Source organism: Passer domesticus, chromosome 3 (genome assembly GCF_036417665.1).
Source record: "Passer domesticus isolate bPasDom1 chromosome 3, bPasDom1.hap1, whole genome shotgun sequence".
In the NCBI taxonomy this organism is placed as follows: domain Eukaryota; kingdom Metazoa; phylum Chordata; class Aves; order Passeriformes; family Passeridae; genus Passer; species Passer domesticus.
Window position 1 is genome coordinate 67804574 of NC_087476.1, and position 25807 is coordinate 67830380.

The 25807-nt window shown below is 37.4% G+C and overlaps 1 protein-coding gene across 12 annotated transcripts in view; it reads left to right on the top strand.

Annotated features, from left to right (window-relative positions):
• The window catches only part of RGS7 (regulator of G protein signaling 7), a 260123-nt gene that overhangs the window by 160435 nt on the left and 73881 nt on the right, over positions 1-25807 (top strand). For all 12 annotated transcript variants that reach the window (XM_064413717.1, XM_064413710.1, XM_064413713.1 and 9 more), the window contains one exon: positions 18111-18217. In XM_064413717.1, the coding sequence (XP_064269787.1) occupies positions 18111-18217 (107 nt within the window). The remainder of the gene's footprint in view (positions 1-18110; positions 18218-25807) is intronic.

Genomic DNA, 25807 nt, shown 5'->3' on the forward strand with positions numbered 1-25807 from the left:
TAAATTGTGATTTAAGGGGTAAGTAGAGAGATTCACAGAAGAGTCCTCAGGTTAGAAGGAATCTCAGAAGATCAGGTGGTCCAGACTTTCATGGAGAGGCAAGCCTGGGTGAGATTACTGAGGACTCTGTCCTCTCTCATCCTGAACACTGCCACTGATAGGACCTCCACCACATCCAGTGATTGTTCTCACTGTAAAAAAATTGAATAGATGAAACCTTTCTCCATGCAACTTGTATTCATTGCCCCCTTATCCTCTCAGTGTGGCTCCTTCTGAAGAGAATTTCTGTCCTCTAAGCACTGGAAAAATGTGATGAGGTCCCACCCTGAGCCTTCTGTTCTCCAGGGTGAGAATATCGAACTCTTACAGTCAACTTGTCCTTTAATAAAACACAGAACTAGTAAGAAAAAAGTGATGCTACCACACTTTATATATAAAGAAGTAATATTTTGAAATGCATTTTTTCCCTTTATTTGCATAGGGAATACAACTCCAATACCATTTAAGTGAGAATGAAGTAGGCAGCACTACTATGGATAGTGGGAGAGTATAAGGAAGAAGAAGGCCTGATAGCAACATTCGCTTCAGTGTGTTAAGAAGTCTAAAGCTTTCACCTGGAAACAGCAATTTAACAAAATGTAGTACCAGGTTGGAACTTGTAAACTGCCAGTCAATAAAATAATGCAAATTTTTAATAAATCAAAAATAATTTTCAGTGGAATATTTGAAAGATGCTGCAGTAGATATCCATCAAGAAAATAAACTGGAGATGATAGGTGGATTCTGCTAATTTGTACCAGATTTGAAGTTATTTCAGTGGAGCAGAGCTTGTGCCCAGAATAGCTGTGCACAATGCAATGTACAGTTGCTGTTACATTGTTTGCTACTCAATATGTAGCTAAAAAATGTTTCTGTTTCAGCCTACAATTCATCTGTAAAATTTTAAGGAACAGAAATTGTCCAAGTTATTTTTAATGGGGAAGTTTTATTCAGGCATAAATATAAGCATGATCTCAACCTGAAACAAAGCAATTAACTGAGTTTACAGAATTGTAAGGGCTTGTGGTTTGGCACTTAGACATGTGTTGTCGAATTGACCATTACAGGGTAAGTGCTGACGCTTCACTGATGTTGCCAATTACTCTTAATGTGGAAAATCTACTCTGTTTTTCTACATTGTGTTTTCTTTTTTGAAGTGGTCATTAATGACGTGAAATGCACCAGACTGACCACATCAGATACTGAAGTTCCTTTAATCTGTAGTGGGAAAAATAGAACAAAAAGGGTAAATGATTTAAAGGTATTAGCTCAAATTCCCAAGGGTCTAGTCCTGAACTCGGTTCTTGCACTGATTTCTTCAATGTCCTTTCAGCAAACACTTGATTTCTCTATTCCCTAACATTCAACATCCTAATAGTAAATCATGCTGTTGTCTCCAAAAGGAGAAGGAACTGTATGAGTTTTCCAGTCTTTTCACAGAGAAATGGTGTTATTCACAAAGACTCGTTTCCAGTCATCCCATGAATAATTTTAATCTATATATCCCAGAAAATGCCTTTAAGTGTCGATAATATATTTAGACATAATCCTCATGTTCCTTTAAAGTACCTTTATTCCTGAGTGTTGCTTATTTAATTTTCTCATAGCTGCAAACCAGCTGAATTTGGCTGGAGGGATTTCTTTATTGAATGGTTGCTCCAGCAGAGCCACTGCAGCTGCTCTAGAATGCTTAACCTCTGCATTCACAATGCTTTGCTCCAGCTCATTTAGGCAGCCTGTTGGAGTAGTTTGCTATTGCTCTTGGACATCAGGAAATACACTGAAGGAAAAAATATATGTGACTAAGTCTAAGTTCTATAGTTATAAAAAAAGACTACCTTGATTTTTACGCCCTTCTGTGATTTTTCAGTTTCAGTTCTCACCATTTGTATGTAGTCTTTTCACATACTGGTGTAACTAATTTGTAACTAAATGCCCATCAGCATCCATGTGAACTGTGGTCGCTGAGCCAGTGCAATAAAAGGGGAGGGCTCAGTAGCACATCTGTTTATGTTTCTTCATTTTCCCTCTTTAGTAAAGTCTCTCTCCAGCAGCTGGTGTGCTAATAATGACCTTGAAAATACACAGTACTGGTTTGAAAGAGTTAAAAGAAAAATTTTAGAGCTTTTATTTGCGTTTATAAAAGTTTACTTGAAAAATTTTTCAGTTCTCAGTTTTGTCCTTTCCCCAGTGATATGCAGAAAGGTAGCAGCAAAGAGCAGGAGCCAGACAAGATGTTCTAAACTATTGCCATTTGGGAAACAGCAGCAGAGAGCTGCAAACAAAGGGGAGGTACTTCCAGAGATTACTAACAGAGAAAAGAGTCTCTTATGAGAATGAATGAAGAAGAGAATGGAAAGGTCATGTTTATTTTTGCAGTCTTTGCATTAATCAAAACCTGTGGAAGTAGAGCAAGAGTAGAATGCTCCACTTTTATTATCTTGACTTAAAAAAAAAAAACCAAAACAATCCAAAACCCCAGTAAAAGTAATTTTTACTGCCTTCCTACCATACCCCTCATACTGGGAACCCAGGGACCTCAGACACTCTCATTTTTCATATGCCTTAAAAAAATTCAGGCACATTTTGTTCCATAGCAAACCTCACAAACCTTCATCAATTCTAGTGTAACTAACTTCCCAACTTTCTTCTACTGGGTGAGTTTGATCTAAGCTTGTCAGCTCCCGTAACATTTCAGTGGAATAATGACTTTAATCTCAGATGAACAAGAAGAAATTAGAAAAATATTCTGTTTGAGAATAGAAAATGTCAGAATTTACAGACCAATTTACAAACTTTAGTACCAATAATATTAACATTGTAATAGTCATGCAAAAAATGTGTGGGTCTGGTTTCCTATAATTACAAGCAGCATAGGGGGTACTTACCTGTGTGTGGCAATCAGTGGGCTTCTAGGCACTCCTGAGGTTCCAGGAGTGCAATGGTAAATGTTCATGTGAAGAGGGTGTTTTATTTGCCCAAAGCCTATAGAGAGATTTTGTAAATGGTGAACAGAATTGTAGTCTTCAATTCAATTGTGACAGGATATATCAGATTTAATGGATTTCATGTTTTTTCCACTGAAGCTTCTTCCAGATTAGTATCTATTATCCTGTGTAGACTCCATGTGTTAGGAGTGTTTCCAAGAGCACACAGACCTGCACAGCCACCTGTTGTGAGATGTTATTTTCTGCAAATGTGCCTGTACTGTTTGAACAGTCTCATTTCCATGTAGTCACTTTTGAAAGTTATTAATATGTTCCTAGTTTGGCCATTTGATTTTCTCACTTGGAGATGGGTGGTAGGTTACACCAGTACTCATTTTCAATTATCTTTGGTGGAGCAGTCATTTCTTCTGATCTTTTTGGTACTGTGGCATCTGGTTAAAAAACCACAGTTTTTTACTCTTGTTGGGAAGATACAAATTTTGTGACTGATATTGATTCAACATATGTTACCATGGTATCGGTGACAAAGTGTTTCCTTCACATAGCCAGATAGGTCAAACTATTGCAACTGTTTTATCATGCTAAGCATGACTAAATAAATTCCTCCTTTGTTATTTTCTTAAGGAGGCATTATTTTGCAAGATTTCATGAAAATAGTTCATGTTTTTTCCCCCTAGTAATTAAGAAATTTTATAAACATTTGAATTACCTGGGAAGTATAAATGAATTTTGCCTGTTAAATTTATACATAAATGTCCATCTTGGAGTAATGGGTAAAGATGACAAGCATGGAATTTGTTGCTGTCTAGCATAATTTTCTGTACAATAAAATGATTCTAAAAATAAAATGAGAGTACTAGGTATTGGTATGACAAAATACACGTGTCCTGTGAAGTTTGCTTCTGTGACCAACCTGTCTGATATTGTCAATAGAAAACTGATTCAGAAAGCATCTCTTTTGGCTTTGGACAACCTGACCTACTGAAAGGTGTCCTTGACCATTTCAGCAGGGTTGACACTAGATGAAATTTAAGGTTTCATCCAACCCAAACAGTACTATAGTTCTATGATTCAACTATAACTTGTGTGATATACACATTTTCCGTATAAAACAGATCTATATTGATGCTTCCTTATCTCTGATTAAAAGCAAGGCATCAAATGAATCTTTCAAATTTTAGTTTTTCTTGATACTAGCCCTGGTGCTGACTTCCATGGTGCTGACTTCAAAGATATTTATTTTAACAGGAAATAATACTGCCTTTAATATTAAAATTTCCAGTGTCTGGTACTCAATTAGGTTTTAAAAATTGAAACAAACCAACAATCAGCATACAATTCAGTAGGCAGCCTGGGCTTTATTCCACTGAGGTCTTTGAGAGTCTTATTGAGAGAAAAGGATGAAAAAAAGGTACTGACTAGAATACAGAATACTGATTACAAAAATAAGTCTGAACAAGCCTACTGAGATAAAAAGTCAATTGTAAAAATATTACCTGATCAAGATGAGAGAAGCACACATCAGTGCACTTTAAGTAATTTCATTGGGAAAATCTTCAGATGCTCTGTTGCATCATTTGAAGGAATTATTTTCATCCTGTCACAGAACAAATTAGGACATAATCTAAATTACACAATTAAAATCTTTACCCATGAAGTTAGGGCAAAGTATGCTGTTTTAGAGAGAACTCTGATAACTTTTAGAAATAAATAAATAATTTAATTGCATAAGTTGAATTATAATGACCTTCTTAATAAATTATTTTATCTCATTTCCACTAAAGTTACTAGGAATTTTTGTGGTTTTCTTACTGTTTGACAGCCTCCTTCTGAACCTCTGTGATCATACCAAGTTTTGGAGGTTTAAGAGGAAGAACATTTACTAATTCCCAATTCACACTGGCATAATTAATTAAAAGCAGCTAAATAACTGTCTAGAGACTTCATTAGATTTCTGCTTCCTTGTTTGCCAAAGAACTGTGTTACATAGTAATGGAAAATGCAAGTAGGTGGAAGTGAGATTTTAAATCTGGCCAATTTAATTGAATAAAAGCAGTTGAAATCCTATTTCATCTTGCTGACAGCTGCTGCAGCTATTTATAGTCAAGTAAACAAAAATGTTTTGATATTTACATGTCATATGTAGTATTTGATGACTGGAAGGTTAGTGTGAGGCTTTCTCTTGATTTTGTTAATAATTGACCTAAGGAGTATTTTAAGGGTTTTTCTGTAGCACAATAAGAGAAATACTGCTCCACACACAGGGGCACAGTGACAGTCCAGCATTTACTGTGCAAGGACATTGCTTGCCATTTTATCTTGGAGTGATTAATATTCCCTAGGCACTCGGTCATTTTTTTCAATCTCTCCTCTCCTCTCTCCTCTCCTCTCTCCTCTCCTCTCCTCTCCTCTCCTCTCCTCTCCTCTCCTCTCCTCTCCTCTCCTCTCCTCTCCTCTCCTCTCCTCTCCTCTCCTCTCCTCTCCTCTCCTCTCCTCTCCTCTCCTCTCCTCTCCTCTCCTCTCCTCTCCTCTCCTCTCCTCTCCTCTCCTCTCCTCTCCTCTCCTCTCCTCTCCTCTCCTCTCCTCTCCTCTCCTCTCCTCTCCTCTCCTCTCCTCTCCTCTCCTCTCCTCTCCCCTCCCCTCCCCTCCCCTCCCCTCCCCTCCCCTCCCCTCCCCTCCCCTCCCCTCCCCTCCCCTCCCCTCCCCTCTCCCTTTGTTAATCTCCAGGGTTCACACTCCAATTTTACTGCATAGAATCTTCTGGTTCTCATTTCTTTGTGGTTGGATCTAATCCATGTGTTCTTCTACATTCAAATGTTCTTCCTCTAATCCATGTGTTCTTCTACATTCAAATGTTCTTCCTCTAATGTTTCCCCCTTTTTCAAATTTCACTGTTTCATGCAGTCATCTACTCAAATTCCACCAATTATCAGGATTTTAATTGTTTGTGTTGTGGAGTGGATGATAGCCATGTTGACTCTGGTTTTGTACCTGCAAGACTGCATTTGTCTCCAGAACACTTGAAACCACAAAGTATAAAGTATCTAGGGTCAATAGAATTTAATTTTTATAGGTACTAAAAAACTACTTTTCTTACTAAGTCCAAGGCTCAAATTAATTAAAGAAAAAATAAATCATGACATAAAAAGACTCTATTCACCTCAGTTAGGCATGCAGAAATTGTTACAAGTAGTTTACACTCCCTTTTGAAAATTTGCTTCCTAATTGCTATCTACTTTATAATACTTCAGTAAAATTGGAAAAACTTAAACTTTTAATAGCCTTTAAACTTATTAGAAATGTTAAATATTTGCCTCTTGAAATTTTGGAATTATTTATGTCATCAAATATAATCTCTAGCATGAATAAAAAAAAAAAAAACAAAAAATATAAGAAGCAGCTACTATAGCATGGTAACCGTGGAACCAAATCATAGACTCATTGTAGTTTGAAAAGGCCTCTAAGATCATTGTGTGCAACCATTAATCCAGCATTGCCAAATCCATCACTAAACCATGTCCCTAAGTTCCACATCTATGCATCTTTTAAATACCTCCAGGGATGTTGAATCAATACTTCCTTGGGCAACCAGCTCCAGTGCCTGACAACCCTTTCTGTGAAAAAATGTTTCCAGTCAAAATCACCCTTGTGCAATTTGAGATCATTTGCTTGTCCAATTGGTTGTTACTTAGAAGAAGAAGCTGGCCCACCCCTGACTACAGCCACCTTTCAGGCAGTTGCACAGAGTGATAAGGTCACCCTAAGATTCTTTATCTCCAGGCTCAACACCCCCAGCTCCCTCAGCCACTCCTCACAGGACTTGTGCTCCAGACCTTTCACCAGCTCTGGCGCTTTTCTCTGGACACGCTCCAGCACCTCAAAGTCTTTCTTGCAGTGTGGGCTCAGAAAAACACCTGTAGTTTACATTGAGCAGCAGCAGTTGCCTAGCAGCCTCTTACTGGGCATGTACAATTGGGAAGGTTCATATCTAAAATGTTTAGCATTTATTAAAATTCAGTTTGAATGTTGTTTTGTTGTATAATGAATCAGGATCATGTAGTTTTACATTATCTCCTCACAACTCACTTTTTGCTGACTTCAGTAATCTTATACTTTCAGCAAATCTTATATCTGATGTAATTTCATCATTCACACCCTTCTGTAGATAATTTAGGATTATCCTGAACAGTCCAAGACCTATTAAACAATTACTGTGGTTACCCCACTTCAATGTAATATTATTATTTCATTGTAATATTGCACTATTTAGTGTAATAACTGACCTGCTGTGCCTAACCTTTATTCCCTCCTTTCTACCTATTGCTTTTCTCATGGTCTGCTTAATACCTTTAGAAAACATTTGACAGAATCATGCCAAGAGCTCCCTGGGAATCCAAGATAATATGTCAACCAGATTTTCATAACCTTGAATGTTCTCTGTGTCCACATAGGAACACTCACAGAGTTGTGAGTTGCATCCAGCAACAAATGTCATCCTGAATCTTCCTTTTTTGTTGCATTTATCTTTGTTTTCATTCCTTCTATCCTTTATTATAGTCCCTAATGTGTTGTCTGTATGAGTGTCTTTTGTACGTTCTTTTTTCCCTCATATTTCCCCTGAATGTCGTTCTAAAACCTAAGGACATATTTTTCAACTTTTTTCCTTTGGTACTGAGGATGATTAAATTATAAGTGGCACACTATGGCTAACAGTTCAGCCATTTAATATTTAAATTGCCATAAAACACAGATTGACCATTATTTTGAACCAGATACTTCTGTTCATTTTATCAATTTATTTTAAAGACTTTGATAGTTTTTGCTGCTGCTGTTCTCATCAGTCCCATCTCTTCCTTCTACATTTAGATTCTGTCACTAGAGAAGAAATAGGTCATTCATTGAGGCTTCTTCTCTTTTTGTGGGAAAAAAGGCACTTATAAAAGAGTTTTCACTGAGCTATTTTTGCTAGTTAATATCTGTCAGTATTTCTTTATTTTTAATAGCAGAGTTTGTCTGGCTGAACTGATAGTTCTCTATAATTATCTGTGTAAATCCATTGCAAAGAGGAGAAGTGAGCACTAGGAGTGGGAGTTATGATAATAGGAACAAGGATGGTATAAAATGGACTTTTGCAACATTGGAAATTTTGCTCTCTCATTTTGATGAGGACAGTGAAATATATTTTATTTGCCAACTGAACTACTATAAATAATGGACAAAGAAAACTCTCAAAAAGTGATCCTGTTTTTAATAACTACCTTGGGGATTCTTGTGTATGTGCATCCCAGGTAACTGAATCTGATCACATAGGGAGTGGCATGTCATTTTTCAGAAAAGCCACCTCCACATTCTTTGTTGTTACCCTTCCTGAGCTTTGATGGCATTTTTTCTTGATGTGTGTATCAATGACACCAATTTACTTATAAAGCTGTTAAATCCTCGTGGACTTTAAAAATCACAGCACTCTTCCCACAGGAAAAAAAAAAAGTACATTATTTTCAGTATTTTATGCTCTCAGTTTGCTGGATGTATGAAAAATGTTATAAAGAGAATTGTTTTCTTTTTAGAATTGAGTGCAGTAAAAGAGGCAGTTATTTTTCTAGCTGTGGCTGCTGTGTGCTCTTTGTATTTTCTGAACTGCTTGGTCATAAGTGGGTGTTTTGTGATTATGATAGCAATGCATGATAATGACACAAAGTTAATGGTTGGTGCAATAGCAATTCATATCAAAACAGACTTTGAGACTAAAAAAAGTGTCATGATTCATCCTGACCAGTAGTAATCACTGTGAAAGTCAGTGCTACCTATTGCTTCCCTCACCCAACTTCACAACCTCCATGCTAACTGATGTTCCTCTGATTCAACAATATTAGCTTCTGTACAAATGTTATCTTCTGAACAAATATTTTGTGCACTGAAAATGCCTGCGCTTATGTTTTGTATTTGCTGGACACGAATCCAAATGGTGCATCAACCACACTGGTTATTCACATGCCCCACATCTGCCAAACCTTAAAGACAGGTGTCCTCCTTTCAAACCCCATCCCAGATATAAAGCTGTTTGTGGCAGTACCTATTGGTCATGTGCCTGGAATGTGCTTTTCTAAATGCTCCAGTGCTTGTGGTGTCCAAGCAGAGCTGACTGAGTGGGCCGTTGTGCCTTCCCTTGAGCGTGGCAAAGAAGGGGAGAAGCAATGGCACTGTGCTGTGGCCAGGAAAGCACACCATCACATAGGGCACCGTGTCTGGGGGAACTGTGATGTAAAGTACCTTTGCTGGCTGATACTAACATGCACAAATTCTTGGGTGTCATGTGGAGAATGAATCACATGCTTCCCCATTGAACACTTGCAGCCAAACAATTTCATCACATATCTGTAGATTCAGCCACTGGGGGCAAGAAAAGTAGGAAGATCTGGTGTGCTAGCAGTGACTGGCAAGCAGTATACAAGAAAACCTGAAATAATAGCATAATAATTGTAATACTGAGCAGAAGTTGTCTATGCCCAGTATTTTGGGTCTTTTACTTAGATGCTTGAAACTGTGGAGCAAGATTTCATCTGAAAGAATTCTCAAAAGTAGTGTATTTGCAGTAATTGGAATTTTTGTAAAATTTTGTTTTTTGTCTTTAGCAGGTTTTCTCAGAAGGGTGCACTTTGTATGACTTTAAATATTAGCTCAGAGTTTCACACTGGAGGAGGGAATGAGTGAAATGTTCAGAAATATCTTACAGAGATAAGTTCAGAGAGTCATTAGGGAAAACAAGACACACTGATTTTGATTTCCACTATTTTGCCTTAGAGAAGCATAGGAATCAAAGCTTAAACCAAAAAGTTGCAGTTTCAGAGGAAGACCCAGAAGGAAAACCAGGAAACCCATACTTCAAAGGAGTTTGGATTTCACCCTTCTATCATTTTGATTCGAAGAGACAAGAGATACCAGTGATTGAAGAGCAAAAAGTCCGTAATTTGTACAAAACTGAAAATAGAAAAGATCAAAGAATAGTAATAATGAAATTAGAGGAAAAGTTTAATAAATGCTGACTTTCATTGGTACAGCACTAGATTCCACCAATGGAAGGCCTGATTGCTGGTGTGATATTGATAGGTACTTTAAAAAATTGAGGCTGGAGATGACAGGGAAACTATAAAGGCAATTCTAAACATTTTCAGGCCGCTGTTCATGACTGCTTACTGGATGAACTGTGACAAAATCTAGTTACCAATTTGTGCTGTGTTTGGTTTTGTCTGATAATTAAGTCTACCTGTTGGTTACAGCTTGGATGGATTTCTTCCAGCCTCTGTAGCAGCGTGTTTGCAATTTGCTAAACAAACACCACAAACAAATATTCCAGAGGTGAAGTTATCGCACTGCTCAATGCCAGCACCTCACTCCTCGTTTGAATGTTTCTTGACACCTCATGTTGCAACTTCAAATTTTTCTTTCTTTTTATTTTTTGGTCAACATGAAAGCTTTGGTTATCACCTCAAGTCATTGCATTTTGACATCTCAGGCATCTGCTTTTCAAGAAACAAATTTATTAATAGAATAAAAGCAGACTTTAATAGGACATGGCAGCAGTTACTGTGTAGTGAACTGAAATGCAGTGGGAAACAATCACATAAGAAAATTAAGAGGAAGAACTTAAAAAGTTTTAAAATTGAGGGTTTGTGTGTTGCTAGCTGGGAAATGCAGATTCTTTTTCAAGGACTACTTTTTCCCTCCTCCAGTGTGATAATTTCTTTATTGTTGTTTTCCTTTCCTGTGAGTAAATAAAGGTGTTTTGCTTTGTTTTTGTTTTGCTTTGTTTTTGTTTTGCTCTTTTCAGAAACTGTAGGCCAACTTCCCTTTTTCTTCAGTCTTTGATGGTGACATGTCTTCTGTTGATCTTATCTGGATAAAAGTTTTCAGATTTAGGTCAGTCCCCCCATTCACACACATTCTGTGAGCACATAAGGCAAGTGTCCCTGTAACAGAGTAATCAAGAAAATGCTCTTGATCAGGCATGAAAAGTAGGGCATTGTGATTATGTAGATGATTATGATCAGATTTATTGCTGATACAGTATCTAAATCTTGCCAATGCAATATTTAAATACCAACTGTATCACACACTACAGTGGATTATAGTATAATCAGGCTGTGGTCCTTCTTGTTGAGTCAGTAAGCTATCCATACTTTCTAAACTTCTCAGACAAGCCTGGATGCAGCTGAGTCCACTTAGTCTCAGATTTGGTGAACATTTGATGCTTAAAGGCATAAAATATAAGCAGGTGCAGCTAGAAAGGTACAGGTTTGCAGTCTTTGGCCTTGCAGAATTCCCAATTACAAAACAACAAAGCATAAATGTAACTACTCCAGGATTTTATCTCTGCATTTGACTGGATTTTAGTGCATCCTAAACATCCTAAAGTGTTCTTCTCCTTTGGGCTGGATGTAATCTTCCAGAGTCCCTGCTGGGGGCAGTTTCCACCCAGAAACTGTGTCCAGCCTTGGAAGACCAATTTGCCCAGCTGGACCAGTCTCCAGAAGCATTTTGCACCCTCTCGCAGGCTGATGTGGATGAAAGTCAGTCACAAGCATCTCATCTCCCCATTGCTGGAATACACTAATCATGTGAACATCCAGAAATTCCTCCTGAAATACCTGGTGTTCTTATCTTAGGGCAAACCACACTTCCCATCAGAGACAGGGGCAGAAAGGGGAGGATGCAGGAAGACCCAGTTGTCTTTCATCAATGTCTCAGTGCCTGTTTTGCTGGATTTTTTTGTGAAGAAAGTAGTTGATGTTTCAGGTGTGCATCATTGCTCCTAGACTTGGGATGTGCTGCATGTTACACATCATCTCAGACTGTGAGGGTGGAAATTACCATTCCTTGGGCAGATGATGGCTCATAGCCCATCTTTGATAGCTTTTTCTCCTTACCTGCTAAGTGATGCTCCTGCCAAAGCCTCTGCCCTATTGATGGCATCAGCAGGCACTGTCTAGCAGCAGAAAAATCTTAACTATTTAGGTAAGATGCTTTGTTGACAGATAATGTGGTTTGTGATTGCTATCTTGAAATGAAGTATGAATCTCATTTTAATTGTGTTTGGGTAAATAGTGCCTCTTCCTTCACCACTGGGTTTATCCACCTTGAAATGGCTCTCACCAATTGCTGCTCCCCTTACAAATTCAATCCTTCAGATGGGACAAAAGAGAGTGGTTTGCAGTGTTGTGGGTGTTCAAGAATGTTTCTAGCTGGTTTATTTTCTCCTCTTTAAACACCAAAGTCAGGCCGAGACAGTGAGTCTCTCCTACGCTTTATGTCAGCATGAGGAGCAGGTTGTATTTTATTACTCTAATCCTTTGCAGCTTGTGTTCACACTGGCAATGAAATGACAGCAGGAGTGAGGTGAGAGTAAGTGATAAAGTCTTGGCATTAGACACTTACAATGAATGTGTGCTTGTGAAGTTCTGACTCATTAATTCTTTTTCCAGGCTGCTGTGTGGCTTAGCTGTGCACTTCAGTACTGTGATGGATTTTAGATTTGTCAAATAACCCAGAATACCAAACACTTTATTGTCTCATGGAAAGGGAGGTTTTCATTTGTTTGATATTTTTTGATCCTAAAAATATATGAGAACTGGGAAGTTTGGGGTTTTCACTGTTTTTTACATCATAAAGCAATTTTAAGGATGCAAAATGCCTCAAGTCGCGTTCCTTGTAGGAAATCTTTCCACATAGAACGTAAGACAGACTCCAAAAAAGGACTTTTGAAAGTGGAGCATAATTTGAAAATACTCTATTTTTCTTTCCTCACCCCCTCAGAGATTATTGCAAGGTGCTTCAGATGTTGTGAGACTATACTGGTGTGATAGCATAAAGTGTTTTATGGACTTCAGAGTAAAAATGAATATAGATACCACATCACAGGTAGACTTGAGATGTGTAAGAAAAAACAGAATTCACACTAATCACTGAAAACATATCCTTTAAGGGGTTTCAAAGGACAGACACATCTTTATTCCAAAGAAAAACAAGGAACAAGGTTCTTCCTTTTAATTCCCTCCTGTGGACATATCATGAGAAACAACTTGTTCTGCCAATACCATACCCTGCAATTTTAGATGAACAAACTGTCAGCAATCCATGCAATATGGTAAGAAGAAAACTGCACTATGTTTAAAAAGAAAATAAAGTCAAAACTCAGCCACTAGGCTATGTTTTTAATTCCTTTGGTTTTGTCGGATTACATTGTCCCAAAGCATTGAAAATATCTGACTCTTGTATAACAAAGTATATTAAAAGTGACTGACATTTAATCTATCAAGATCACTGTCTTGTAATGGCACAGCAGATGGTGGGCAATATTTTGTCTCACAGAAATGATTTCTAATTAATCTATGTACACATGTTGCTCACTTCACCCACTCAACTAAATAAAGTTCAACAGCAAAGTGAACCATGGAATTTTTAGTTTTTTCTGAGCTTTTAGCCCAGCAATATTTTACGCATTAAGAATCAAACCTACACCTAAAGTAGTATTTTGATTTTATATAAAATATTTTGTATCCTGCTGAATTGCAATGGGCTCATAAAGATGCATTTCTGTCTTTCACATGAGGAATTCTTCTTCCATTAGCTGTTGTTGCTCCCAACACTTTCCTAATTAAAACAGTAATTTGGGTAAATTTGGTTTTTGAATGTGCCACTCCACTTTTCCACAGTTTAATTACTAGGAAGTATCTGGAACCTTAGATAATTGATATCTTCAAAAGAAGGTGTCAAGTTGAGGAAGCCAAAGTCTACTCCATTTTACTGCTCATACCTTCAGGAGCTTTGTCTTCCTCAGATTTTTTTACATGGCATCTTTGGCTGCAGTTTGTATTCCCTGTGTAGCAGCTGACTGCCATTTGGATTATGCCTTCTCAGCGAGGCTATCTGGGTGTGACTGGGGATTTTGTTTTTGCTCTGTGTATTTTATACATAGTGACTGAGGACTGTGAAATAATAGTTGTGTAGATATCACATTTCTGTTTGCATCTGTATGCACTTGCCATCTAAAAATCCAGTATTTTTTTTTCTTTTCTTCTGTTCCTCCAATTTTTTTGGTTTGTATTCTGTGGAAACCCCAGGCACCAGGAATATTTCTCTGTCTGCTCTGGGGTGCCCTGACCCCCATGCGAGAGCTGACTTTGACCCTCATTCATTGGAGAACGTTTCCTAGACTTCAAGATAGATTAGAATCCACAAAAGTGTGAAATAGATTATAGAGAGAGGTGTATCACTTGGTGAGAAATTTAGGTTTTGGGATTTTTAGTGTGTTGTGGATGGAAGAAAGATGGAGGGCACAGGGTGTTGTCCTGGGTTTCTTTTTCATTCTTCTTCTTCCTTCTTCTTCATGCGTTTGGGTGGCATTTTGTAGTGTGCATTGCGGGCTCTTTGGGATCACTTTGGGTTAAAAGGGAAAATAATCTAGGTCTCAGTTTTTAATTGGATGGTTTAGTCTTAAAAGACCTTGTAACAAGAGATTGTTAGCCATGTTGTGCCTTTAAAAAGCTGTCGACCTTAAACTACCTGTTTTACTGATAAGAAGTAATAAACACTTGAGTCCGAACATGAACTACTGTCTCAAGTGCCTTCAATCCAGACCCAGAGAAACCAACAGTATTCTGAATACATATAAACATTACTCTTTCTACCTGGCAACCAGTATGTCTAAAAACATTTATTTCAGACTTCTTTTTTCATCTTATCTAATGCACTTCATAAATGTTTTTGATGTTCCCAGCCTACATTTGGCATTTTTCCAGATGAAATGTGCTTCTTAAATGAAAATCCTCTAACTTCATATGAAGGAATGAAGGTATAGAAGCTGTCTGTATTTGAATTCTAGGAATTTAGGCATGTCAGATTAGTCTGTTGCTGGCTTCATTCTCCTTTTCAAGCTCATGGATTTGTTTCCTAAATAGTACTGTTGTACTTCATTGGCTTCTTACAGTAGTTATTTTCTCAGTCTGATTTCAGCAAATTGAGATGGATATCAACATGTTGCCTTTGTAATACACCAGACAACTTCTTACTTGGAGATTAGAAACCTCCTGAGAGCTGAGTTTTCTTTCTGTGCTGTAGTTTCACTGCTGCTGCACAGAGAGCATCAGTATTAGTCCTCTACCAGCCTGGTGTGAGACAGGGACACAAACTTGTGAATATTACTCACTGGGTATAATTTTGTAACACTCAAAGTGTGAGCTACAGTGGATCTTAGATGAATACTAAAAGGGAATATTTATGCATTTATATTCATGTAATTCTGAAACAAACGGATGGATTGACAACCATTAAAAATGAAGATTAATTGTCTATTAATTAAGAAAATAAAGAGAAGTTTATATGTCCATATTAAGACTTAGCAGCTGAATGGACAAAGATATACCTTAACATTGAGTTAGTGTGAATTCCAGCTGAATGAGATTGCCTGAGGTAAGAGCATAATCACCTTACTCCCCACACATAACTGGAGAAGAGATATAGGGTGCTAATTCAGACCTTAAATAACTGTAATTGACTTCTGAAGAAGGGCAGGTAACTCTTTCTATTTTTTCATGGGGTGCTATTGTGACTCTCTACTTGCTTTTGTGAGTCAGTCAGTGAGAGAAATACAAACTCTTACTGCTACTGTATTCAGCCTTGCCTGAAGTATAGGCTGTTCTGGCGGGAGCTTTCATAAGTTTCTTCTCCAATTGTCTTCATCCCTTTTTTATCTTCTGTATTCCACTCCTGCTTGACCCATCTAGAGTCACAGAGCTGTAATTCAATTCAAGCTGAGAGGGACCTCAGGAGGACTGTAGTCCAACTCCTTGCTCAAATCAGTGTAAACTGTAAAGTCAAACATATTGCCCTGAACTTTATCTGTTCAGGTCTTGAAACCCTCTAAGGATACAGATTACACAGTGTGTCTGGGCAGCCACTCCTGCTGCTTGGCTGAAAGTCAGAGCTATACCTGATTTGGTTTATTACCATTTTCTCTTATTTATTTCTTAATTTATTTACTTTATTTCCCTGCAAATGCAAAAAGATCTTGGCTCCCTCATTTTGAAATTTCCTTTCAGGTATTGGAAAGGTACTTCTAGACACCTCCAAAACCTTCCTTTTTTTTTTGATCAGACAAAGCCCAGCTCCTCCAGCCTTTCTTTATAGGGTGCATTCTCCAGCCCTAGTGATCTTGGTGGACCACCGCTTGACTCACTCAGAGTTTGCTGATGTCTTTCTTGTAGTGCAATGTACACGTTAATCGTAACTAGTCCAGATATGCTCTAAACATTGCTGGGTAAAAGGAAACAATATGAGCGCCTTATGATCTTGAAAAATATTGTGATTCAGAATCCAGGAATCAAATAAAAAAAATCTGGAGGCTATTTAGTGTAGGCTAAATCAAAAGAGAATGCACTCATCTGTGTCAGAGCTCCCTGGCAAGCCCTGTCACCCTTATCTGAGAAAACCTTTCTCTAGAAAAGTTATAACATTTCTTCTTTGTTTTTCTCTCATTCCATCAAGGTACATAATACATGCAAAAAAAATTTTTTTTTGAGTTGGTGATTAGTTATGGTGATAAAATATGAAGAACAAAGGAAAACTTAATAAAATTAAAAGGCACATGAAGTCAAACAATAAAAAGAAATCTCAGTGACTGACACAATACAGAAAGCATTGATTCAAAATTTCTGGTTCAAGGGATAATAATATGTAGCAGCTTGATATGAATGAATAACAACAATATATAAACTTTTTATAATTAGGACAAAGTTTGGACGAGAATTTACAGACACTGCAGGCACAAGGAACAAAGCAACTCTCAACTTCTGTTAGAGAGATTTCTTGTAGGCTTGCAACTGGGAAAAGTCTAAACAACATTGTGGAGTTTTACTTCAGGCTGGAGAGCTCATTGCCAGAGAGGGTGTATTGTATTTCAGGTAATGGTTCTGGCTGGAGGGACGTGAATCAATTTGGTAAACACAGAGATGACAAGAAATATTTTGTATCAAATAAACCCTGTAGGGTTATGTGCTTTCAGCTAAGTACTGTCCAGATCCCCTTTCTTGTTCCTTTCACAAGTTTGCTGGCTGTGGGTAAGCCTAAACTTGTCCCACTGCTTCTCCTGTATCTCCTACGTGAGTCGATGTCTTCAGGTGAGCAAAGGGTGAAGGAGGGAATTTTTTGGGATGCTAACAAATTATGGGTAAATACATAAGCCTTCTCACATTGAAAATAATAATGGATGAAACGTAAGTGAATGTCTCTGTGTTTGTCAGCAACAACACAGGTGTCAGGACTCGAATTTCTTTCTGTGTGATGATGCTTGACTGCTGGTCGGGTGCTGCAGTGGTGTTTTGAAGAGTCAGGACAAGCCAAATCTGTGCTAGCCATTACTGAAAGCCAAATTATAGGCAATAGGATCAAATGACCACTTAGAGGATGAATATGAATCTGGGCATTATCCAGAGGGGTTGTGGTGTCTCACTGCTTTGAGTTATTCAAAAAACACTTGGACAAGGTCCTCAGCTAATATCTTGAGGTTTCTCTGCTTGATTGAGGGAGTTGGACAAGATGACCTTCACAAGTACCTTCCTACCTCAACTCTTCTAGGAACCTGTTATCCTTTGCTATTTTCCCAGTAATGAACTTTTGAGGAAATCTCTATCCTTTAAAAAAGGATATCCTGATAAAGCTACTGAGAAAAATATAATGTAATTGGAATCAACTATTTTAACATGTAATCAGAAACTATTCTGAAGAAGAAAAGCAGGCTGCACCATCAAAGTAAAGGTGATAGCTGTTTTCAGCTTCAGAACAAGTGAGTGAACATTCAGGCTACCTTTTAATGTCAATATAAGTAGTGGAACTTCAGCTACAAGTGGGACATAAAAAAGCTATTTGTTAAGGAAAGTGCAGTGGTTTTTTTGGTTTCATCATTATATTACACAGAAAACGACAGCTCTTTCATGATGGTAGGACTTTGAGAACAAAGTAGTTATCTGCAGGATATCAGGTGAGTCTTAACAACAAAACTTAATTGCTGAAAATATGTTATTTAGCTTTTTAAGTTTATCTTCTTTTTTCTTTTTTTTTTTCTTGAAACAGTTGAAGCTCTGCATTTGGGAACTCTGATGGCAGCACATGGCTATTTCTTTCCAATCTCAGACCATGTTCTAACACTGAAGGATGATGGCACCTTTTATCGATTCCAGGTAAGTATTTTCAATATGCTCTTGACTTGCGCAAATGGAGGCTCAAAGGCCTTACAGATAAGTTCATAGCAAATTTAATCATACTTTGTTTCTTACATAACCTGTTTAAGAGTATAAATTCCCCTAAAAATAACAAATTGTAGAAGGATTTTATTTATAATTTTTCAGCAAAATGGGTAATGACTTTTGATGACAAAGATGATAGTGAATTTTGATATTTGGAATAAAAGCGTGATAATGCTGAGCGTGGAACTATCTCTCATGAAATAAATTAATATGCTATTTTTGAAATATAGTAGACTATATTATGTTACTGCCTTTTATTCCTAGTATAGTCTGAATTTAGAAAGGGAGAGATATTTTAAATATCAAGTCTATACCAAAAATCTGATAAATAATGGAGGTAACATTTTTCTTATTTGGTGAGAGTTTCCTTACCGGTAACTCAGTAGTATCAGAGTAGTGTGTATTCTTCTAGCAAGTACAGAGACATTTTTATATTGATCTGTCAGTCCCATTGCATACAACAAACAGGCAGATGGTTTAGAACAAGCTGGAAGCATAAATATCTGCATATGTCTTTACCTACACTTGCATATATATTATTCAGAAACCCACATAGTGGTATTTCATTATATTAGATTTCAAACTAAGGCCCTAAGAGCAGAAGTGTTGTTTTTCTAATAATGGCTAGTGGGCTGGAATTTTGCAGAACAATATTGCTAATGACTTGAAACAAATATGACTGCAAAGTACCAGATTATGGATTCAATTGAAAGAATTCACTTTGTTTGTCATGTGCCACTTTTGACAGTGGTGGCTGTGTTTTGTATTGCTCTTTCTATTAGGTGATGTTCCTGGTCAGTGTCACTAACAGCTGCTCCCAGCTCTTGTTTAGATATTTATTGCTTTGAAATTATATGATGACTATCACTATGAAATTGAGTTTGTTAATTCTTTTCTGTTACTTCTAACTGTATTAAATAATCAGTAAAATAACATCTGGTAGAACAAAATCTATTGTCTTCGTGATATATAGGTCTAAACTTTGTCTTAAAGATTGTTTAAATAAGAAGCCATCAAGAACAAAATAGTACTGAAATTGTGATCTTACAAATGCAGAAGAAAACTGGTGATTGGAGACCAGTCATAGTTTCAAACATCATATTATATTAATCTCTCTACAATACTTTCACCAATATTTTGGCTCAAGTCTCATAGACCCGTGTAAGGGAAGAGAAAGTCGTGTAATATTTGTGTAAATCAAAATCTTAGCATGAATAGAATTAAATATGCACAGCACAGTCTGGAAATGAAGAGAGTTATTACATACATGCAAACAATATTATCCAGTTTTCATATTTAGATTCTGTGAGTCAGACAGCAAAAAAGTTGTTCTTCAGCAGAACAGAAAGTTAGATGTGTACATGGGTAAAACTAAGAGCAATCATTCCAAGCCTCCTCCCCTAGATCCACAGTTACCTTTGATCCTGGAGAGACTATTGGAAAGAAAGGGCTTTTTTTAAGCTCATGAGGCTTCAATCCCCTCCGTGCTCAGTATAAAGAAGTATGATGGCACATGATTGAAGGGGCTTGCTAATGTATTTATAAGGTAAGTGGAAAGGAATCATGGAGTGGTTGAGGCTCCAGTTCTTGGCTTGGTGTCTGAATAAGCAGTGTCCAGAAGGACAAAATATACAAGGACTTAATTTTGCAGAGAATAGTAGTTTCAGGAGTGCTAGTCATTGAATTCTGCACAGCTGCCTCCATCTCTAGCACAAGAAATAAGCACCTCTACTGGCATGACAGTCTGACTGAAGGAAAGCACAGACTAGAATTAGCTGCACCGTGGGCCACTGAGAGTACTCCAGCTACCCTGCTGTGAGCTTTCCTGAGAGAGGTCCACAGCCTACGTTTGGACACAAAGCTTCAGCAAGGGCTAGATTGTATAATCTTCTCAGTGTATTTGCATAAGTTAAGAATTTGGCACCTATTTGACAAGTGCATATGAAATAAGGTGCCTTGATCAAGTGTTGCTCAGTCTGTATCTGCAGTGTTTGTCTTGTTTGCTTTTCTGTGGTACCTTTTGCATTGCCATTCCTATGCCAACAATGTGACTTTGCTGTTGTGACAATGCAACTTTAGCTGTTAATGTATAGGATGAGCAAAAATTCATAGTGGTGACATACTGCTAACTGGAGTTATAACAGCAAAATTTGTGTGCTTACATCTCCACGTTCCCCACCAAAATAACCTGGCATAAAATCTGTTACTGAACTGCTAAATTAGAAGATGAAGAGAACATATTAAACGGGGAAGAAAGTTTAACTGCAAATGTGTGAATTTTACACTAGAATAGATGTTCATGTTCTGTGCACATAGTACCCTCTTAGTACTGGACAGAATTCACAAATTTCTGGATATTTTGATAAAAAGAGAAAACCATGCACCTGCCAGCACTGAAAAGTTCAGAAGCCACGCCTGCAGAGAAATCTTTGCAATACAAAGACCTAACCTACAAAAAACAGACTAGCTATAGTAATGTTCTCCATGTGCTTGATGTTTTGTTCTCAAAAGTGTGACACATTCCCTCCTGACAGTAAAATTATCTCTAGCTTGTTTTAAACCACCTTCTGTTGTATAGAAATAGCTAAAAGCAGTGGAGGTTGATCTTCCTTTGGACAAATGCCCATTTATGGGCAAAAACTATTCTTTTCCAGTTATTACTCTTGTCATCAGGAGGTAAGAGTATAGTTACATCTCCTTTTTTAATAATATGAGATTAAGAAAATTATGGATCATTCAGTGACCTACTCAGGTGTTAATTAGGTTCATTTCTGTGCTATCAATTTAATGCAAAGGAGATGAATATAAATATTAATTGCCTTATTAAGAGAGGAATTTTTTAATTAGACTCAATAAGAAAAAGCAGAAACAGCTGCATTGCCTTTTCCTGGGAATTTAAACCTGTGACCAAAAAAGGAGCTCACCATCTTCCTCTACCTGATAGCAAATAAATATGAGGGGCCCAAATCAGAAAAGCAAGCTGCATCTTGGGAAACATATCTTCCCTGGACCGGGTATTACTCATGGAGACGTTTCATTTATGTCCACACAAATGATAATATGTCCATCTTGAAGAGGAATGCCTGACTTGCCCTCTCAGCTGGTAAGCCTTTGTAATACCATCCCACAGAAAAAAAGTGCTAATTTCCTCTACAAGCCCTGAATGCATAGGTGTTAATTGTGAAAAATAACATTTCCCAGTATCTTTTGGCTGTAAACAAACTCCTAGGATACCCAAGACTAGTGGTAGTCACACTCCCATTTTTAAATGAGATTAATTAATGATTTAACATTAATTAATTTTCTGAGATGAGGGTTAGGTTTTGCTGTTGTTTTGTACCTTTTAAGATAAAAGGCAAAAATATCTGAGAAAAATATGAAAACAAGAACAGTTTCTTGTGAAAGCAAGAGTGAAGATAGCAGCAAAATTCATGGATCTTGGAAAGATGAAGGTGTGGACTTTGATATCTTGTCCTGTTCTGCTACTGGGAATGCTTTCTTGAAAAATGCATTTAACCACTCTGGTTTGTTTTCCCATACCTAAAATTTGGGATAAAATTGTATAGCAATCACTGTAAGGATCTTGAAATATCTTTGTTGCAAAATATTTTAGAGTGTGAAGTGTTATGGACTCCTCATGTCTCAGGTGGAGTTACATTGCTTTGCACATCTCTTTGGGTCAGCCTTACTGAGCTAACTTCTTCTTGGCTCATTCTGGACCAGCCTCTGGCCATTCTGAATTCTGAGACTGTGGCTGAACATCACAGCTCTTCAGCCACTCTCCAGAGCCCTTCTGCATCTTCTGCTGTGCCTTGAGGGAAGGATTTTATTTGAAGCCAGATTTTAGAAATTAAAAAGAAACAAGCCATATTACGCAGAATTTGGCAGATTTTTTTGGCAATTGCAGGTGTGATAACTACTTCATTGTCTTTTCAGGTCAGGCTTGGTGTATGCAGGTTCTGTTAAGGTTTCTGAGGGAAAAAGATTTTAAATCCGTGTGTCTTTCTGACTGCCCCATCAATGCCACTTTTGATTTTTTTAACTCCTTACTCAGGCACACTTTGCCCCACACTGCTTTCCACGCTCATCCTCTTTTCGGTTAGAAAAGAGGGGTCACAGAGCCAAAATCTTGTTTCCAAATTCCTTGACCTCTTTTTAAATTATACTGAGCTACTGGAGCACTAGTATGGAGCACTACTTGCTTCCTGTATGAGCTTGACAGTGCTAGACTAGCATTCTTATCCTTTTACTTTACCAAGAAATAATTCTTTGAAGTGCAATGAATATGAAACAGAATGCCAGTGAAATCTGCCATCCATCATGCAAAGCATTTGAGATTGTGCATAGCCACTTTTCAGCAGAGGCTTCATTTCTGCTGTTTATAAAGACTCCCTGGTGCCTGAGAGAAAAATAGCAGTAATATGCAAAGGTTTATAAGTGATTTGAATACTCGTCCCCTATCCAAGTAATTGGATTTTAAAAAATTTTGTGGAGTGGAATGGAGCAGCTTCAGAGACAACAACTCTTTTCTTATTACTATCAACAAGGTGTAGCTGAATGATGCTTAGTGATTTCCCTTCTTGTTTATACAGTTTAATGCATAGAAATTAATCATGTTTTATAAAAGCTGATGGGTAACACTGATTTTTACAAGTGGCTGTTTCATTAGCTCAGATATTTTTATTGATTAATTTTGAGGTAAAGCCAAAGCAGATCTATTTATTTGATTCACTTTATCTATTTACTATATCACTATGGATTCCTTACAATGCATAGCAGCCACTGCTGCTAGTTTGTTTATTGTGGAATATGTGCTATATTACAGGATTTTGTTTCATATGACTTTATTACAGCAGGATTATGGATTTATGTGGTTAGGTTTACCTGATGATATTAGTGTATAACTCAAAAGAACAGTATGTGTTTGTGTGTGCAAAACTAGTTTTCTGGTTAGAGGGCATGAAGGTCTTTGTAACTGTTTTGTTCTGGAGGCTTAAATGTATCTGCAATCACATTTGCAGTTCTAGATAAGCCTTATTTCTCTAGCTCCTGACTTGTTCTGGCTGCTGATTCAAGTTACACCTACAATCAAACAAAGTGCTTCAAAATCATACTGATAAAAACTGGCAGCATCATTTCTGCCTGGGCTGATAAACAGTGCTTGACTTTCCCATAGCCGCTCTACCACCCACCTTCCTTCAGCTCTAAGTGGGATGTCATGGCAAAATGACAAATGTTCCCTCTTTAATACTTCTTCATGATGAACTGCTTCATATTTCCTTCTGAGGAGAAGTAAAATTCTCAAGGAGGATAATTCCTTCAGGTTTTCTACACTCATGAAAGTTAACCAAACCACATCAGTATTTCATTATCTTCTCTTTGAAAATGGTGGTGTTATGTAATGTACATGTTAATAAATGTACATGCTATGCCACATCCATAGCTCTCCTGGGTGAAATCTTCACTTACGAGCTTCCATATCATGAAACCAGGCACACAGATTGTGTAATGTTCATTCTATAGGAATATTCAACATTGTGAGGGATGCTATAATTATTCCACAGTGTTTTTGGATATGTGATTTGTAACAAATAATTGAACCAAGCTTTGTTTGCATAGTCCAGCAATTTAGAAGGTAATTTATGTGAGCAGAGCCTCCCTGCATTGCTGTGGGATATTTTTAATAGATCAGATGAGATCTTTTCCTTTGCTCATGCCTCCTATTCTCATTCCTTGACCTCATTCCATTAGACCAGGGATCTTCTTATCAGACTCTTTTTATTTCCTAATCCTTCTGTGTTGAACAAGGCAAATCTTTTTCCTGTAGTCTTCATGGATAACCTCACTAGCAAATTCTTCTCAGAGATTGTTAAATATCTGGAGCATGAAATTGTGTGGGGACTTTTGAAACAGAAATGGAAATGTAAACTCAGCACATGCATTATGGTCACGTGTTATGTGATTAAACTGTTTGATGTCTGTAATAAGGAACAAGGTAAACTTCATATTAAGACCAGAATTTTATGACTGTTAAAACCAAGCAATTAGACAAGAAAATGTGGAATATTCCTTTGGAAAAACATCAGTCATTTTACTACATGCATGTTTATTGTTGGTCCTTTTTATCCATACGGTCACAGTATTGCAAAAGTCAGGAAGCAGAAACTGATTTTTATATAAGGCTTTATTTTTAGTGTCCAGAATAATCAAAGATTTTTTTTTCTTGATGTTTTTGACTTACTTTCTGTTTAAATCTTCATCTGTACCTTCTTATTCTATTTTTTGCCTGTTTTTAGGAGAGTTTTCCTTATCTCTGCACACATCAATGCTATTTCCTGCTTTGAAAATGTATAATAGATAGCTGCTCTTCGAATACAACTTTATCAGCAGTGGTAGCTGCATTTAAGCACATATCTTAGGGTGATACTGTAAGCCTTTACTTGCTGGTAACAAAGTAACATAGGACTTTTCCTTGGTCAAAATACATAGCATCTAATGTTTATTTCTCCACTAGTAGGGGTTTTACAGGTCAGTGACCTAATTTTTGAAAAATCCAAATATTTTTAACCTTTAGCTTTCAAAGACTGGAAAAATATAATGTATTACAACTGTTCAATCTAAAGCGTAGATGTAGAAACATTACAAAAGAGAAAATTTGAGATTTTACCTTTTGCGGAAATACACTTCTTCCCTTTGCTGTAATCTTCTGAAGCTCCTCTGCTTTATGTAAATTTTTTTTAAATTACTGTCCATGTTTTGAAGGTTACTTCAATGAATATTTTTTCCATGTATAAATTACCCTTTAGGTAATTGTACCCCTTTAAACATCATGCAGATAATTCAATACTTTTGATAACTCTCACCAGTTAGATAGTCATTGTTACAAAGTACTGGAAATAGAGGAGAAAGATAAATACCAGAGGAAGTATTTAATCAAAATATTTACATGTGTATATAATCACAGTCCTGAGGAATCAGGAGTAATTTTTTAGCTTGGTGAGGCTTTTTTTTTGTTTGTTTGTTTTTTCAGAAATAAACACAGTTTACCCATGTGAAAACACAAGAAATCCTTAAGCTTTCTGTGCTGAATATCACCAGCTTTCTAACCTGAACTGTCTGACCTCATAAAAACATTTCCCTCCCTGAATTTTTTTTGCCCTGTGCTTTGCCCTGTAGCCTTATCTCCATGTCCAAATTAATTTTGGGCATGTTCGCGGAGCTGATCGTGGGCAGAATTGAACTTTGTTCCCTCGGGGAGCCAGCTGGCTGGAGGCCAGCTCTGGCCAGGCTGCAGTGCCTGAGCCCATGAGCTGTGCTGCTCAGCAAGTGCCATTAAACGCATCCAAGCAGCAGGCAGGCAGGGTCGTGGCTCGCAGTTCAGAGACAGCTGGTGCCTGCCCGGCTCAGAGCCTCGCCAGGGAGACCTCCTGCCTCTGAGGAAGACCTTTGTCTGCCCACTGTCTCCCTCTTTCTGGAGACTCAAACAAGGAAGGCATTTAATGATCTTCTGTACTAGCTGTTATT